Source organism: Lissotriton helveticus, chromosome 1_1, assembly GCF_964261635.1.
Source record: "Lissotriton helveticus chromosome 1_1, aLisHel1.1, whole genome shotgun sequence".
NCBI classification, from domain to species: domain Eukaryota; kingdom Metazoa; phylum Chordata; class Amphibia; order Caudata; family Salamandridae; genus Lissotriton; species Lissotriton helveticus.
The window spans coordinates 2,050,893,606-2,050,910,800 of NC_136057.1; the positions used below are offsets into that span (position 1 = coordinate 2,050,893,606).

The window sequence follows — 17,195 nt, forward strand, 5'->3', positions numbered from 1 at the left end:
CAGCCAGTACTGACATTGGACAAAAGTGTTATCATGCACTGCATTTATTATGATGCATCGTGTCAAATTGAGCGCTGGAGTGTGAGGCGGTGTGCACCCACCCCCCTCCTATATGAAAAGGCTCCCTTGAGCTAAAGAGCTGACAAGCTCTGGTTGATGCACCTGCGCCCAGCTGGTTTTCCGTTTGCTGATCCTTCAAGAACAAAGGCCTGGTGAGTCCCCACGTTGTTGGACACTCACCGCCCTGGGCCCTGCGCTTGTTGCCCATGGGCAATTGGTGAGTTAGTACCAATCCCTAAAACCAAGTCTCCAGAGAACGGGAGCAACATCTGGCTCAAGCCAAGTCCCTGGCTAGCTTTCGCCGCCTCGCTACCTTGGCCCTGATGTGGGTTCCCATACCTCCATAATCATTTCTGTACCGGCCCTGCTGAGGAGTGGCCTATCGAGCTGAGTCCCGGCAGAGGCCTTGCCCCTCCGCACCCAGGGTTCCACCAGAGACTTTTACATATTTAATTGTGCAGTTGGGGCGAGCTTCGCACAACAATCATCACATCGCCATATCCAACCTCTGCATTGGCCCTTCCCGGGAGCTGCCATACACATCCTCCCTCAGGATTTTCACTGGTAATTTCTCTGCCCATCTCCAGCCGTGTCGCTCTCGCAAATGTGGGCCTGAGAAAGCCATTAACTGGATGCAGCAGCATGCCGTGCCTGGCCGCCTATCTACGTTTGTTTTTCCTGCCTGCAGGCCAGTGACCCATTGAGTGAGGAGCACGCACTGATCAAGATGAGCCTTGTCAATACCATTTACCGGAGCAACTAGTGAGGCGTACAAGAGATGTGACTCCGCCCACCCCAACAAAAGGTCAGACATTACTGTTCCTGCCCATTTTTAAATACGTTAGAGCTGAGCATGGGGGTCTCTTGAGGAACAATTGCAAGACATCCCTGACTCTTGTTGGTTTCCATAGATGGTGGCCCATTTTGTTTGTATCTATCTTTATCTTTACTGCTGATCACGGGCTCCCATTTTATTCTCTGGTCACTGGAGCATGTAATGGATGCCCCCCTTCCCCAGCCTCCTTGCTCGGATGGACATAGACAAATAAACGGTCTGGCTCCACCCTCTGCACTTTTGGTGGCCAACTTGGAGTGGGCATCCTAATATTTATCCCATATACCTGGTCTGAGCAGTGTAAGAGAGAAGAGCTGGTTCTACAATCTGCTATTGGTGGCCATCTTGGAGTGGGCATGCTGGCATTATCCCACACATCTGGTCTGGCCATACAAAAAGTAAAGGGGTTATAAACAGATAAGGGCTGGTTCCACCCTCTTTTCAGAGTGGCCATCTTGGAGTGGGCACGTTGTCCTTATCCTAACACACTTGCTTTAAGGAATCATCCACGTAACACCATCCTTGTCCCACGGTTATGACATTACCATTGGACAATAGACACACTCTCAAAATGGATTTAAGCCCTAATCCCTCTGGATCCAATGAATTCACTATCCACTACCCACCCAACCTATCGAAAAAACGTCACCAAAAAACACAAGCATCACAACTCAGGGCTAGGCCCGAAACCTTAATCTTGGACGTCTATTTTTGTACAAACAATGGTAGTAGAGTTAATGACCCTATTTTGTACACTAGGAAAAGAGCATGTTGGCGTAAAGTCCTGTACTCTATGCTCTGAATATCAGGTACCAAAAAAAAACACCTCATGTTCTCAAACTTACTACAGTGCCCTCATCCACGCTCAACGCCATTGCCACCACCCCCTCTATAACAATGTGTTAATCCTAATCCAAGCTTTCAATGTCAATCTAATTAAGATAGCCATTATGTTCCCGTAACTCAAAAACGCGATTTCAGCGAAATACAGTGACACCCACTCTCACCCTACCATCACTCAGGTCATCATTAGTCCTCCCCCACCCCTCTGGGGAACTCCTCACTCTCACTAAACCACTCATCGCCCTTAGATGATCACAGAGCGGGTCTGTCCCATGTTGATGTGCCCCAACCCCCGAACCCCCCGACTCAGGTGGCGAGAGATTTTTCATGTTCACTCGATGCACAGACAGCGAGCCTGATTCTATCCATTCATTGCTCGGAGAGTTCTCCATGTGTCCCACTATCTTTGCCTTTAAAGACTGATCCCTCTCCCCTCCTCCCTCTCCCCACACCCCATACTATGCTGGTCAATGGGCAATTGCCCTTCACCAACCATGATCGCTCAAACCCATTATTTCCTATCTGGACCGTACCTGACCTTCAGCTCAATGGTTATATCGCCCTAGCTAATATCTCAAATGTGATATCCAATGGTCAAAGAACTCTGCTAAACCCAAATGATCAACTTCCTCCCCAGGAACCACTCTCTATCATCCTGGTTCCCAAGGACCTACACCGAGGCCCACCTTCTCCGCTCGCTCTCCCAAAACAACCTTTACCCCTCTCAAACTTGGTTGCGCACCTAGATGATATATCTCTCCAGCTGCACTTTATCACTACTTAACTACATGACCTGAAAGCCCTCTCAAAAGATTATGTTTTCGCCACGATTAGCTCCCTCCTCACTTCAGCGAACCTGTATAGAGCCTCCCCTAGCGCGAGTGAACAGATGGGCCAGTTTTTAGCCCCAGCCATCTTTCAAACCATTCATTTAGCTAATGCGCCCTCCCGCCCCAGAAGATCTGCAACCTACCTGGCGTCCAATGAAATTAATGATCTTCACAACTCTTCCTCTATAGGTCCAACTCCAACTTGATCCCACCGGGACAAATTAAAACCATGCATTCTAACCCGCACAGAGAACCAGCTCACAATCTTAGAGTCATTAATAAAGACAACCTCACGAGAGTGACTGTCATCTAGACTCCCACCCACACCAATCCACCACGACTTAAATGTGTACTACTCAATTGCAGGTCAGCCACTAAACACGCCTTCAACATCTTCGACCTCATTCAACACATGGATTTAGACATTATTATCCTCCCGGAAATGTGGCCAAATCCCGCCTCCTCTCCCATCTTAGACCTCCTAGCACCTCATACTCATGACATAATTAGGCTGGACAGAGTCCTGAAGGTGGGGATGGCCTAGCCTGTATTCATAGGAACACACTTTTGATTTCTCACATGAGGTCCCCTTCACCCTCCTCTTGTGAATACCTTTGTCTCAGTTTCTCAACTAATAACCTGCCGATTTGCAAACTTCATACTTTTTATCACCCCCCCTGGAGACACGCTCACATTTATCGATCAACTAATGGAAGACATCTCTGACAATGTCTACTAAGCTGTGTCGCAAACCTTCCTTGGTGACTTCAACCTTCATTGGTCTAATCCCAATGACCAGGCAGTATCCTGCCTCAAAGTATATCTGAATGATCATGAGCTGATCCAGCACTGTGTCCAATCAACTCACAATAAAGGAGAATCGCTAGACCTCATAATCTCGAAAGGGCAGAACAACACTTTGGATACCATTACCCCTTGCGATTGGTCCGACCACTATTGCATCCTCTTCTATATTAACAGGGAGGTGTTAATGAGGAAGGTGTATAACAAAGTGGGAGAAGCAGGAACTAAAGACTAGGTCTCCCTCCTAGGACATGACATGAAAGTAAGAGCCCAAAATATTGGGTTCCGAGACCTATCTTGTGTTGTGGCTACTGACCAAAGTAATAGGTAGAGCCAAAGGAGAAAGAAAGCTTTCTTTCTAGAGTCCCCTCACTCACCGGGGTTGCCCCACGGTGACATGCTACATCATTGGGGCCATCCCAGTTCTCTACGAAAAGGGGCGTGCTACGACTTGCGAAATACGTAGGAGCACTTGTTTGTGAAAGACTATGTGTGGTTCAAGAGTGTGGTGGAGTGGGTGTAAGTGATTAAAAATACTGTGCTAGTGGGCCTCAACAAATGTATTTTGCTCCTAGGTTGGTATATTAAAAATGGGGTGTGTCACTGTATTCCGACCTGTTATGAAGGTGGGATCAGTGTACGGTCAACATGTGCCTAATAGCACTTCATGGTCTCTGGGGGGGGCGGTGTCACTCTATGGAAACATTGTTCCTGACTGGTGGCGCCGCGTGGAAATACCTAGCTGCTTCCCCGCCGGAAGATGCCCCCCCAGAGACCATGAAGTGCTATTAGGCACCAGTAGAAAAGCAGCATTGAGTACAAACGTATGTATTTTAAAAAAACGCAAGCCTATAGTTTCAGCAGCGTTATATGTTGTGTATTTGAATAATTAAATCCCTAGTAAGGGTTTATTGGAATGGCATATACAGGGTCGGTCCCTGTATGGTCCTGAATAAAAGCTAGGGGTAGCTTGAAACATGTCAACTGTACACTGATCCCACCTTCATAACAGGTCGGAATACAGTGACACACCCCATTTTTAATATACCAACCTAGGAGCAAAATACATTTGTTGAGGCCCACTAGCACGGTATTTTTAATCACTTACATCCACTCCACAACACTCTTGCACCACACATAGTCCTTCACAAACAAGTGCTCCTACGTATTTCGCAAGTCGTAGCACGCCCCTTTTCGTAGATAACTGGGATGGCCCCAATTATGAAGCATGTGACCGTGGGACAACACCGGTAAGTGAGGGGACTCTAGAAAGAAAGCTTTCTTTCTCCTTTGGCTCTACCTATTACTTTGGTCAGTAGCCACAACACAAGATAGGTCTCGGAACCCAATATTTTGGGCTCCTACGTTAATGAGGAAGGCTCAGCCAATGAAATCAAAGATCTGGAAAAGGGACCCCAGATCGATAAACGCAACTGAACTAGCAGCCCACTGCAAATCTGCCCTCTCCGCCAAAGCTGACTTGGTTGATGTTCAATTACTCACTGACTCCTACAATTCGACCATCTCCAACATTATGAATGACATTGCACCTTTGTAACAAAAAAATGCTTCAACAAAAATATCCAAGCCAGGGTACAATGACAATTTAAACACTGAACGCCGCAACCTTAGGGCAGTTGAATGGTCCTGGAAACCAAACCCTCCTTGGAACAACTAAATCTCCTTAGAGATGTTAGGAGCTTCTATAACAAACAGACCAAGAGTGCCAAGGCAGACTATTTCAGACACCAACTCGATCTAGCTGCAAACTGCCCCAAGAAACTATTTGAATTGGTAAAACAGCAATCAGTGGCATGCCCAAACCACTAGGATTTCAGAATCATCCCACCTTCATGCGATGATCTTGCTGCTTTCTTCAATGAGAAATCAAGACACATCACAATTGAACTCACTTCTAAGAAAGCTCTACTGCCTTGACCTCTTAGAAAAGCGCAAACCTATCAGTCTAATCACCAAAAACAATGCGTCATGGGGCTCCTTTACCACATTCAGTGAATAAGACATCAACAAGATTCTTCGTAACATCAATCCATCTAACCACTTCATTGACCCGTTGACCCTGACCATCTTCAAAGAAATTAGGAATGTACTCATCCCCACAAGGACAGGGATTGTTAATGCCTCTCTAGCACAAGGCACAATCTCAGACTGTATAAAAGAAGGTCAGGTGTCACCTATACTAAAAAAAATTAACACAGATAATACCGACCTCAATAATTTCCGCCATATCTCCAACATCCCTACAATAGCCAAACTAATGGAGAAATGCGTACAATCCCAACTTTGTGCTCACATAGAGAATTTCCAACCACTAGACCAACATCAATCCGGCTTCCGGAGGGGGCACCGTACCGAATCACCTCTCACGCACATTATGGATGATATTTTTAAAATGCTTGACCAAAACGATTTCTGCCTCCTAATCCTCCTTGACCTCTACTCCACATTCGACATGGTTAATCACGACAACCTCCTATCCATTCTGAAGAAAAGGATGGATTTCTCTGGTCTAGTGTTACAATGGTACGCCTCCTTCCTCCACCACAGATCACAAAGAGTCAAGGCAAACCACTCCCTCTCCCAGCCCTCTCCAGTACTCATGGGTGTCCCCCAAGGGTCCACCCTATCTCTTATCCTCTTCATCCTTTTCTTGGAACCGCTAGCTAAATCACTAAATTCCATGAACATTCTCTACCATATGTACGCGGACGACACACAACTTTATTTGAAAATCTCATACCCAGATAACATCATCTCACTCAACACTACCTTTTAGGTCACACAAAATTGGTTAACTGAGAACCATCCCCAAGCTAGACCTTTGGCTGAATCACCTTACGGCCTGCAACTGCACCCGCCGAAATAATTGACTCAGCCAAATCTCTCGGAATCACCCTGGGCAAGCACCTGAGTATGAAAAATCAAATCAGCAATGTGTGTAAGGTAGCTAACCATCTGATGAGGACCCTGAGAAGCATCAAGCCATTCCTGCCACAAAAAGATTTCAAGCAGGTGGTCCAAGCACTGGTCTTGCCGAGACTAGACTATGGCAGCACTACGCTCTGTGGCCTTCCCAAACACACCCTGGCTCCACTAAGGGCATCACTAGACTCTGCGACCAGACTGGTCACAGGTACCAAATGAAATGAGCACATATCCCCAGTCCTAAAATTTCTCAAATGGCTACCCTACCACCTCAAATTCAGTTACAGATTGCTGTTCTGTTGCACAAAACCCTGCATTTCAAAACTCCCAGGTACTTAGCACAAAAGCTTGAATTATCCTGTGGTTGGATAGCCTCAAGTAGCCCTAACACTTTCCTCCTGAAACCACTCATCCTTAGCAAATAGAGAACTTGTCACCAAGTCTTCTTTGGCGCGGCACCAAACATATGGAACTCTCTTCCACCGGAAGTAGGCAGAATCTCCTCAATGTCTGCTTTCCGAACTGGAAGCCAAAAGATTCCTAATGGACAAATTCCTATTGTAATCTGGGTTAGGTCCATTGGCTCCAAATCATTCATTCTATAACCACTGTTCCATCATGTGATGCTGATCTTCTTTACCACATTGTGTGCCCCCTTTGTAGCCCGCTATATACCTGTTATTTGTGTCGCTCTCCTTTGTGTCATTTGTCTATGAATCATGCGATTATTCATGTTGTGTATTCTTACTTGATGTAGATATTGGGTTTTTGACATTCCTTCCACCCTTTTGTAAAGCGCTCTGATACCCTTCGGGTTCTTGTTCGTGCAATATAAATCTTGATAAATAAATTAATAAAATAAATTAATGTTTCCTGTCCTTGCCTATCCAGGTCACTCTGCGTGCCACGACGATGTATATAAATATAAATATAGATATATATATATATATATATATATATATATATATATATATATTAGTATCTTTAGTAAAACTTTTTTTACATAAAAGCACAACAGCATACAAATTGATTGAAAAACTTTCCTCTGTCCCTGTCCACAAAATAAAATAAAAACACAAGGATAGATAAAGCATGTAACAATGTCGCAAATATACATATATATAATTTTTGGGTGGAAACATTCTTTACTTTCTTCCATAAACAATGATGCTTACAATTAGCAAATTAACTATACATCAGCTTGCTCCTTATGTTCCTGAAGAGACCATGCTGCTCAATCCACAAAGCGCTAAGCCCAAGACCTGAGTGATAGTATTCCTAGCAACTTAGAGCTCCAAAGTTGCCATATGACTACTGTACTATGAGACGTAATGTCACAAGAATCCAAAGTGAACCAGAAGGCAGAGTACGTTCAGAGTGTCTCAGACGAGATGCTGAACACTACCCCAAGAACACTAGTACATCCTAAAACAGAATCAAACATGTACGGCAACGCCTTGGAGAAGCCCGAGGGCAAACAACTAAGGGCCCCATTAGGATGGCGGGCGGATTGCCCCCGCCAGGCCGGCGATCCACCCGCCATCCATGCTGGAATGACCCCCCACCATATTATTATGGCTGGGGGGGTCCGCGGCGGACAGAAAGACCATCCGCCCGCCACAGTGTCAGGAATGCTGGATGCGCCCGCCACTGTGGCGGGCGCATCCTAATTGCAGGCATGGGACCCCCGCCCTTATGGCGGGCAGTCACTTTCTACGATGGGGTCCGCCCGCCATCCGAATGGGACCCTAAGTCTATCCCCTGAGACACCCAACACGAGTGAAAGCCAGAAACTGCTGTAGCATCCTTAACGGACCCACGACTCGCGGAGTTCCAGCAGTGAGAGATGCTGCATTTCCAAATAATCTGCATTGCCTTGCTGGTGGAATGGCTTTATATAGCCCTGCCTTTTTAGTGTACAAAAAGGACAACCATGAAGCACTTGCACAGCCTCATGGGATATGTAGTATTTTGCTGAATTATCTCATTTTTCCGGCCTATATTTGTTTTAGCCACCAGTCTGCGATGCTGTGGAATAAATTGTTAAAGCGGGACTGCTGGAACTGATATTCATGCCTATATTTCCTGCGGACACATGACAGCGTTCAAGAGGAAGATAGCATTGGGTGTGACAGTCCATCCCCTGCCCAGAAAACACTGACATGGTCCTGGCTTATTTGGATTCTTTTCATGGAACTTCCAGACATGTCTTGGAGCATGAACCCCTAGGCAGGTTTCCAGGAGCTTTCTTTTGGACCATACCCTTTCCAGGAAATTAGGTACCATATCATTATTTCTCTTTTCTTCGCATCTAGAACTTCTTTAATCCCGTATTCCTGTTTGTGATATATCCATATGGAGACAGTGTCTTTTTTATTGGGGTAACAGAAGGTTTTACGAAAGACACATGACAGAGTGGGTGAATCCTCAAATGCTTTGGCAAAGCAAGCTTCACAGGAATTGGGTTGATGACGTTATGTATTTTATAAGGTCATATATATCAGGGATTCAACAACTTATAATGCACTTGTATTACATTTGTAGAAAATAAACTTTTGAATGAATGGTTCTCTCCACAACTCTATGTCAACTTTATAGTTGAGTAGAAACTAATTACTCAGAAGAGCTTTGTGCATTTAAACAAAGATGGTCGGAGGCTAAAGACATCAAACTGTCTCTGATGAAGGAATAGGGAAAATACTTGAGAACTGATGGAAGGTTTAATGAAAAATCATGGCCTCTGCTTTACCATAAATAATTGAAGAAAATAAAACTCTTCATGAGAATTATTCATGAGAATGTGCCTTACTTCAGCTCAAAGCCTAAGTCCAGCATCCAGTGTACTGCTATTAGGAGTTGTGAGTATCAACGATTAATGGAAGGCCAGGCAACCACTCCCCAGTTGACCATGACAATGATCATGAAGCAAAGTGAGACATGTGGAGAAAGTGAAGAAGTTGGGATGGAGAAATACTGAGAAAGACAGTGATGCCAATGCTCTCTCTCTCTCTCTCAATCTCTCTCTCTCTCACACACAATCTATCTTTCTTACCCCTAATGGTGTCCCTGGCAGCATATAGACTGCAGCCAGAATGTGCCATATCACAGCTATTTCCTGCTGTATTACCAACTTTAGTGAGAGGACCTGCGAGCCTCTGCAATGGTGTTGTGTGACACAGTTTTCTCATGTTGTACTACTGATTTGATTGTGAAGATGTATGGGTTTCCACAATGCTGTTGTGCCACATTTTCCCCCTGCCACATAACTAACTGGAGAGTTATGCACACAATCCTCAGCAATGGTTCTGTGTTACACTATTTACCCCTGTGTGGTACTGATTGAGAAGTATATGGGACCGGTAGGCGCCCATTGTCATATCATGACCCACACACTCAACCATTACCCATTATGCAAGAGACCTGCCACAAGAGTCCAGCTGCTCACTTCCACATTCAGGGAGAAGAAGAATAAGATATCATCAGCACAACTAAAACTATTACACCAGGCCTGGATGAGGCCATGTGAATGAAATCTATGGGGCTGATTAACAGAAGAATTATGTGTACAGGAAGTAGAAATACAGGAGTACTATTTTACATACTCTTACATGCTTAAGTGACGCACACATACAATATTCAACTCCTTAGTAGTGAAAATGCAAAGAGAACACAGTCCTTTCTGTGTGTTCAAATCATAGATTACAGTTTTTTGAATACTCCAATTCTATTCCCATTTTAGATGTTTTGGGGGTAATTTTCAGAGTTACGTAAGAGTATGTGAAAAAATACCACAGGAATACGACTTTGTGTAATCCTGAATGACTTTGTGGTAGGCCCCTGTGTGTTCCCCAACCTCTAAGAATATGAGTACATTAAACAGTGAGCACTATCCTTAGATAGAAACAAGACAGTCCACCTGGCTAAACATTCCCTTTCACGTTACTGTACCTCCAGCCCTTGCTCAATGTATATCCTGACCATAATACTGATACAAAATATCCACAGGCACATAACAAAGCATTTTTAATGCAGTTCAATTTCCATGGATTACTATGCATTTATGTAACACAAATAAGGTTTTATTTATCTCTTTTCAAAGAAACTGCATGGGTATTTTATTTATTGTAAGTGATATATATGCTAAATGAAACTTAATATTCTATCCACCACCACACTCCAAGAGTAATCCTTGATGGTACACAATTTACCTCCCAGTGAAGTCAAAGTCTAAACATTACATTCTTGAACACTCAGTAGAATTTCAGCAGGAAATGGCTACTGTGAGTCCAGGGACAACAGAACATATCACATAGAAAACAAAATCATCCAATTATCAGCAGGGGCTGAGCCAAATCCCACTCCAAGGATGTGTGGTGTGGTATAAGAAAACATTAACAACGTAAGGTCACTTTACATCAAATGCTGAAAGTAGAAATGGCAGCATGTAAGAACTGTAATCTCTTATTTTGAGGTTGAATATCAATAAAGTGTGTCAATAGAAGTGTAAGCAAGCAGAAGAGGTGGGAAAATGGGCGTTATTTGAACAGCTGTACCTCAGATTCACATTACTTAATGTCTGAGATTGCAAGATTACCTTTTGCAGTTAAAAAATATTGATCTTGAAAATGGTTCGATTACTAGTCAAATCAAAAACGAATGTCTTCCAAAACCTGGAACAAGATGAAAACTCAATGCCAGTCTGTATCCAATGCACAATAGTATTCTCTCAACAATATCCTTTGGAAGAACAGAATTAGCAGTGTGCCTCGGTATCCAGTTTAAGAAATTGAGTTATCAGGAGTAGTACTGGTGCAAAATACTTCTTTCACTAAAATATCAAGACCTGATCCTTTAGTATTTTAACTCTAGCCCTACATTATTAGGGAGGAATGTGAGATGATACTCTTGGGCGACTGTCACATCCAGTTACCCAGAGGGCATTTGACAGAATACTCTTAATAAGCAGCCTCGCGGAGTTTTCCCGTAACTCTGCTGAATTCCATGGAGTGAAACTCCATGAGTTCCCCCACCCCTAGTTTTAATAGTACCGTTAATAATCATGATATTTTCATTGGACAGTGTTTAGTTTTTCCAATCGAAAAAAATATTGGTATTTTCAAATTGGTGGCAATGAACCCCAAAAGTCAACTTTATTTCTACTGGTAAACAAAAGGGATGCATCAAATAACACACACTATTATTTATCACAGCATTCATTCTAAAATACTGCACTATTCCCCTCCAGGTAATCCTTTATTTTGAGGCTGTTCCAGTTCCATTTGACGTGCCATTGGATCTGAACCTATTTCGTAAAACTTTGCATCAACCAAGTTGGAATTATCTGAAACAAATTACAAAGCAACTACAAAATAAACATTCAGGTAAATTGTCTGACTACTGAAGCTAAGGAAAGCAAATTATGTACTTATAAACACATACTTCTCTTTTTTTTATGCAGAATCTGGTATAAATAATGTTCATACATAAAACAGTGAGTATGTTGACGTATGAGACGTTCATAATGCTGCCTGGAATTTGGTGTAATAGTAGAGGTGAAATTAATTTAATGCTGAGCATCTTTTGGACAGAAAGTCAATATATTTCCTATATATCTTGAAACTCAAATATAAATACTTTACCGCTGCTTAATATAAAGGGTAATGATTTTGCCTTCTGCTTTCTACTGCACGAGTCCTACAAAAGGATTTCTTCTATGTTCCATCAACAACCCTATCGTGTGTAATTATGAAAATATTAAAGTCACAAATGCAGCCACAGTGCTTTCCAATAATATTAGAACTTTATTTTACATTTAATGAGATTTGCGATATTAGTGGCTGTCTGATCATATATATGTAATACTTTTGTCAGCGTTAGATATATTATTATCTAAAAATCCAATAATTAATGAAAGATAAGAATATTTTGATTTGCAGAAGGACATTAAAATATACATATGTGGACAATGGTGATTGTTCCATGAATCATCATCAGCTTTATTTCTTAAACCGTAAAAGCAAAAATATCATGCATATGCAATAAAATGCCATCAAGTTAAGAACATTTTCATTAGGGGCCAAAACGAAGGCTAAAATGCACCCATAACACAACAAAACACATGAAGGTTAAGAGATCATAAATATAAACTGCATTCAAAATATAAAAAAACACATATCCAGATATAGGATAAAGCAAAACTGGGGGCAGTAGGTACATAATGCAGAGTCCGAATAAAACATCAGGGATCACTTACGCAGTAATGCATGTTTAAGGAATGAAGGAACTCCAAAACTTACTTTAAGATTTGGGGGAAACTGTAAACACAGAAGAGCCAGCATGTGTTGGAAGATTAAGGTACCTCTCAACAGGGAGAACACAAACTCTCTAGTGTAAGGATGATAAAACCCACACACATTGACACCGGATCAGACCCAGTCGGAACCTAGTGAGAAGAGCCCTATCCCTGGCACCAGGTACCATAACCAAATGTAGTTCCATGCTCAAGGTTGTTTGCACTGACACATACTCTTTGTTTGTGGGTACCTGCAAATCACAGACCTCCCTTTCCTTGACCAGTAATTCCTTAAAAGCATCTTTGAACCAGGTGAAACCATCTTTCAACCCTGTGCAAGGCTTATGACACGTGTCCCTCACATATCTCAGCCACAGGATACGATGGCCCATGTCACAGCAAGGCAGCACAGAATTATGTCTCTATTCAATGAGGTCTCCTGGCTTTGCCTAATAGAGCACCATAACATCAGGGGAGCCACCTCAGTGTAATCGTCCACAAATGGCAAGCCCAGTTCTTCATCATGAATGGCATAGTTAAATGACCATGTGGCCATACAAAGTAGGTGCCTACAAATCCTGTTCTCCTCAGCTTGGAGGTCCTTGATGACTTTTCACCCCCACAAACCAGCAGCATAGGTGAGGGCTGGGGCACAATTCTTAGTGCAGATCTCAACACTAGGCTAAAAAGAAAACCTGCGGCATTGCAGCACTTTCGACGCCTTTGTTTCGAACAGGGTCCCCAGGACTCTTGCAAACCGAAAGTAACACTCAAATTCGGGAATTCATGGGTTAGACACAGGGAAGTACCCTGAAGTACAAAACAGCAAGAATTCACTTTCTTCTGCCCATATGGCATCATAAACGTTTTAGCCTGATTCATACACAACCCCAAGCTGCTAAAAAATTGGCAAAGGAATTCAACAATGCCTGGAAGCCATTTGGTGTTCGGGACATTAAAACAGCCTCATCGGTGCATAAAAGGACAGGGACATATTTTCCCTTAAGAGATTGTGGGTCCCTGACGCACCCCACGTCCCATCCCAACACTCTCTGTACATACCCCCTTCTGCCCAAATCCAACACAAGCACTCAGATCATGGTGGAGGGCCCCTAGTAAAGCCCCAAACATGAACCAAGCCCCAGGGAGAGAAGAACCTACCAATGTTTGAACCACACAACCATATCAAAGGCGCATGCTCGGTCCATAAAAGCAAGATACAGGGGTTCATCATTTTATTTTCTTTATTTCTTAATTGAGTTTTCTTAAGGCTAGTGTGGCCTGGAACGCCACCCCCCTTGCCTTGTGGACTATCCAGGATCCAGCTGTGTTCAAAAGGAAACTTAAGACCCATCTCTTTGCTTGATAGCTTCTTTCAGCACCCCTTTGGCATCGTGCCGGGACAGTCACCAGTATCCGAGCGCGTTATAAATGGATATAACATAACATAACATAACATAATGTACAGAACATCAATGCAGATTGCATTTCAGCCGATACAATGGTAATCTTTCAATAAGCACTTTTACACAGAAACAAAATATGAGACAGAGGAGGAAGAGTGTGGGTGGAAAGAGAGGGAGCGAGTAAGAAGGGAGGAGAATAAAGAAGGAAGTGAAAGGTAACCAAAAGAGTAACTAATAACATTGCCACTCACAGAAAAACACCGCTTACTAGACTAAGTCTCAGTGAGCAAATCTATTTCGAACATTTGGTTAGGGAGTCTGTCAGGCATAGACATTGCTATATAAGGAAGACGTAAGCATGATTGTATACTGTGTAGGGCTGTTGTGGCATAGTGTATCCTGGGGTCACCAAGTGACCCAACATAGCTTGTCAGGGGTCTCCAAATGTCCTTGGGGTGGAAGAGATGAAATCCCAGTATGCGTCCAGCAGTTTTGCCAGAGGGTGGCATCATGTAGCCAAGCGTTCCTCATAGGATCCCGTTGTCTGCCTCCAATGCATCGCCACCCTACACTTGGCCAGTAGTAGCAGAATTGCAGTTAGCCAGTGGAACTCCGGGACAATGTCTTTGACGCAGACCAATAGTGCAATCTTGCTATCTGTGGCATGAGCTGTAGTGCTAGCATTGTCCCTAAACACCATTGCCAAGAAGTCATGGATCTCAAAGCATTCCCATGCCAAATGCAGAAAGCCTGCGTGCAGTGGATGCATCACAGGTCCTCCACTAGCCCCATTCTCTGTAAACATCCAGGTGTATGATATCTCTGTGTAAGAATTCAAAGGGAATCAATCTTAACCTGTACTTCGGAGACAGGGCCCTAGATTGAGTGTTGCAGAACAACCACTTTTCCTCGGTGAACTCCATACTGAGGTCATCTGACCAAAGCTATGAATCACGAGCAACCCTAAGTGGCATTTCTGCTATATACCGGTGTAAATGCATGTAATCATTCTTCATGGTGAGGGGTTAGTGAGCTGTGAACACAGAGTGAGCAAGCAGGTATGTGTCATGAAGTTTGCGCATAGGTGCTTGGAGCTGATGATAAGACATGGCATTTAGACTGAGCACCAAAGTATCTTGGAAAATGTGTTGATAGGTGACAAAGGTGTTATTGGCATATATCATCCCAAAGGAGGTAAACTTTAGCCGGTGGAGGCACACTCACATTCCAGCCTCCAGTGCTGCAGGGATCAATGGATGTTTGGGGTGGGAATCAATGGGGCAGGCAAGTTCTTTTCCGCAGGTCATTACATGCCCAGGTTGTGCAAGCCACCGTATCCACCTGCCGCTGCGGTAGAGAATGGTCTGCTGTGGCATGGAGCCATGTGGTCTGCCACTGGGGGCCATGTGTGGATGGACCTAATTGAGTGCAGCCAGAAATGCACAAAACTGTGCCCACACACTGAGAAAATAGGGGTCCATATCTGGTGCACCTAGGCCGCCGTGCTCGAAAGGAAGCAGGGCGAACCACCAGCCCAAGCTAATGAAACTAAATAAGACCGGTGCTGTCATCAGAAGCAGGTCATAAGAGGAAGGGGCAAATAAATAAAAAGATAAATCAACTTGAGGAGGATCACCATTTTAGCTATTGCCATTCTGCAGGGACAGTAGGAGTTTTGACCATATAAGCACCGATCTTCAAAACAAGACATTAGTCGGCCCCATATTTATCTTGCCACAGCTCCTCTGTGTTCCCGTTAAGCCAGATCCCCAAGTATCAAACTGAATCATTGGCCCACATTAGGGAGAAGGTTGGAACAAACATTTGCATAGCATCAGTGAGCGGAAATAATATGGACTTTGCCCAGTTGATGGTGATGCCTGATATCCTGCCAAATCAGACAAACTCCAGAAGGAACTAGTCTAAATTGTCGGATGGAGTCCATATATATAAAGTGACGATATCCGCGTACATGGAAGCAAGGACCTGCCTGGGTCAGAAGGCAAGTCCCCGGTGAAAATAGTACTGGCGCAACTGGGCTGCTAGCAGCTCCATCGTAATAGCAAAGAGAATGGGGATAGCGGACATCTTTGATGCATACCATGAGGGACTGGAAAGGGGGGGGGAAATCCAACCAGTGGTCCCTAGGCATGCAAGAGGCAAAGTGTTTAGCAGGCAAATTAAACAAATGCATTTTCAACCCACACCAAGGTGTTCAGGATGATAAAAAAAGATAGGGCTATTCAAGCGACTCGAAGGCCTTGGAGCTGTCAAGGAATGCAGCAGCAACCTCCAGGTTTGGGCCTTGTGTGTTAAGAATGGCGAAAAAGGTAAGTAGGTTGTGGACTGTGGACCCACCAGGGACAAATCAGGAATCAGGATTGATCCTGACAGATCATGTGAGGAAGGAGAGGCAGGATTAGCGAGGCAATATGTTTTGTCTGGATCTTATTGTCAATATGTATCCTAGAAAGTGATCTATAAGACTCACACCGTTGAATGTTTTTTTTGGGTTTTAAGATGGTTATGATAAGAGTCTCTTGTAGGGAAGGAGGGAGAATACCAGTAAGCACCATTTCCTCATACATATCAAGACAATGGGGACCAGTAGGGACTCAAATTTGTTCTAAAAGGCTACCATGAGGCCGTTAAGGCAAGGGGCCTTGTCTACAAGCATTCCAGCAAACACCTGAGTTATCTCCTCTACCGTGAAGGGTTCATTCAAAACGAGGTGATGACCCTCCTCTATCAGAGGAGCTGTAAAGAGTCTAAATAGGGGGAGAAGTCGAGGCGAGGGTTGGGAGGTGGAGTATAAACAGCATAGGAATCATCCATGGTGCGTTAAACAGCCACATTTCTCATCTGTGTGTTTTGGTGGTCATCCAATAAGTAGGGGTGGGGGGAGCACACAAACCGCAGAATTGATTAAAAACTCTGCGATATTCCAAGGAGTTCCACGAACGGGCGGAGTCACACAATGTAACTTATTCTACACAACCTGATCACTGTTTGGGTCAGAAACGAAACAAGTCACAGTACTGGGGTAAACTGTTGAAAGTTGGAAATGGGAAGGTTGCAGAATATAGGAAAATGGTGGTAGGGAGTTGATTATTGGCAACAGCTAAGAAATGGCCACAGGGAGGGCAGCTGCAAAGGGCTGCACTGGCCGGTAGCTCTTG

General features: G+C 43.9%; 1 protein-coding gene across 1 annotated transcript in view; it reads left to right on the forward strand.

Moving 5' to 3' along the window:
- LOC144766461 (vitellogenin-1-like) overlaps positions 1-17,195 on the forward strand; it is a 1,095,729-nt gene that overhangs the window by 873,359 nt on the left and 205,175 nt on the right. Inside the window, exon 28 of the mRNA XM_078650353.1 lies at positions 11,564-11,699. Within this exon, the coding sequence (XP_078506479.1) occupies positions 11,564-11,699 (136 nt within the window). The remainder of the gene's footprint in view (positions 1-11,563; positions 11,700-17,195) is intronic.